Below are 2,237 nucleotides of genomic sequence, written 5' to 3' on the forward strand. Positions count from 1 at the left end.
GTGCATTGCCTCGGCCAGGCTACTGTATAGTTAAATTAGCCGCGGTAGGTTTACCTTACTGTAGTACAAGGTATTTACGTCAGAGTGAGCCATAGACCTATGCTGGTTCACAATTTTCATATACCGGTCATGCATGTTTTTCAGATTCGTAAGTAGGTGATAATTATTGATGTTCTTTTTGAATTCTTTCGCAAATTTTTAAAATAAATCGGGAATAGTTTAACTTAAAATTGAGTAATACAAGTATATTTCAAGATTTTGTGCTAAAATTCAATTATCTCGAAAAATTTGTGATAAAGATACAAATTTAAAATACGTGGATATAATAAGTGTAAAGATGATATCGGATTCCAACAAAGTAACTAATGTTGAAGTTAAAAATGAGAATGATATATCAACATCAGAAGTAATTCAGACAAATGATGATAATGATCAAAATCTAAATACCTCAACTATTGCAAAAGTTGATGATGAAACTATGGTTTCTTCAGAAATATCCACTAGTAATAAAGCATTATACTCTTTCTGCAAAGAAAAAAGTATAGTGAATGCTTTAACTGTTGAAGACGTGGGTACTCTCGAAATTCAGACGGAAATAAAGAATAATGCATATGGTATTACATTATTGCCTAATAGTGCAGAACGTCACTTTGATAAATTAATGGACGCATTATCTAGAGTGGTACTGGAAGTGGCTCAATGTCCAAAAAATAGGTAAATAATAGCAATGTGCTACACATTATTTCAACAAAATAAACGTTAATATAGTTTGTAAAATTATTAATTTTTAGACCAAATATAGGAGATTTATTATATGGTAAAAAAATGAACGAAGATTGGGTTAGGGGATATGTTGTATCTCAGCTACCATTCTTAAAAATGGCTATTATAGATGAAGCTAAAATAGAGACAATTAATGACATTGCTACATGTGATAAAATCATTTCAGATATTTATGCATTTGGTGCACTATGTGAAGTAACTGACGCTAGGTATAAATTTGAAGTAAGATCTGTAATATCTAATATACTGTTAAATATAATGTATGTTGCTTCCTAATTTCTCAATTATAAATCCTAGGAAGGTGATGTGTGTGAGTTTGAAGTACCAGGCCAAACGCATAATAAGGAAGGCGGATTTGAAATATTAATTCATACAGATGATGTTAAGGTAAAAGCTACTGTAAAGCCTTGGATTCCAACGCCTGAAGAAATAGGAGTACAGTGCGCTGAAGTGAATAATGAAACTGAGGTATGATTTTTGGTTTTAATTTAGATAAAAATATTTATTATTTTACTATTATTTTATTTATTTTACCATTGCTTTTGGTCAAAGTATCATTTTTTTATGAAAACCATTTTTCCAGGTGTGCGTTACTGGTTATCGAAATCATATACATCTGTTTGTTCGTCCCATAAATACTGTAGGTTTGGAACACTATAACCATGTTATGCAAACTGTTGCAAAATGCGCTGAAAAATGTACGTAATATAGTTAATAACATTTAATAAGAATTAAACTAACTTTGTATAAGCTCGTATATAATAAAAATACCATCTTTTTTCTTTTCTTAAAGCTCCATTTTTAAGACAACCACCAGGTATTGGGGATATGGTAATAGCTCAGTCAGCTGACGAAAATTATTATCGTGCATATGTTACTAGGGTAGAAGATGGTAGAATTACAATTTTATATCTTGATCTTGGTAGAAAAGAAGTTACAGATATGAAGAAACTTAAGATCTTACCTGATAATTTGAAGAAGGTGGGTTATAATTTAATATATGTATGATAATATTATTTAGAAGTATTTATATCTATTTAATCTATTAATCCAATTTTTAAAAAAGCTCCAATATTGTATGACAAAGGTCGTACTAAAAGATGTTCCTAGAGATATTCCTCTGATAAAAGAAATAGATGATTATCTGGCTCACATAGTAACAACTAAAGTTCCTCTGTTATGTATATATGATGGTATACCTTCCATAGACGGTGTATATCTGAAATTTCGTGATGGAGAAAGCGTTAATAATATGATATGTAAATTTCTCAAGCCAAAACCTAAGGAAGCTGCTGAGTAAATAGAAAAATGAATCTCAGAATTAATTGCTCCCTTAGATAGCTGTATTAAAATAAAAATTATTGAGCATGATCCGGAACCTGGAATGTATAATGTGTAATTACCATTGGCCAAATTAATTGATGAATGTTTAATATCAGATCGGGGGGGGGGGG

General features: G+C 30.5%; 1 protein-coding gene across 1 annotated transcript; it reads left to right on the forward strand.

Moving 5' to 3' along the window:
* Positions 1-6: 6 nt before the first annotated feature.
* LOC122576052 lies at positions 7-2,237 on the forward strand. Its single transcript, XM_043745831.1, has 6 exons — positions 7-714; positions 792-1,005; positions 1,081-1,251; positions 1,367-1,481; positions 1,577-1,764; positions 1,850-2,237. Exons 1-6 carry the CDS (start codon positions 338-340, stop codon positions 2,081-2,083), a joined length of 1,299 nt encoding a protein of 432 aa, XP_043601766.1. The 5' UTR covers positions 7-337; the 3' UTR covers positions 2,084-2,237.

Source organism: Bombus pyrosoma, linkage group LG15, assembly GCF_014825855.1.
Source record: "Bombus pyrosoma isolate SC7728 linkage group LG15, ASM1482585v1, whole genome shotgun sequence".
Taxonomy (NCBI): Eukaryota; Metazoa; Arthropoda; class Insecta; order Hymenoptera; family Apidae; genus Bombus; species Bombus pyrosoma.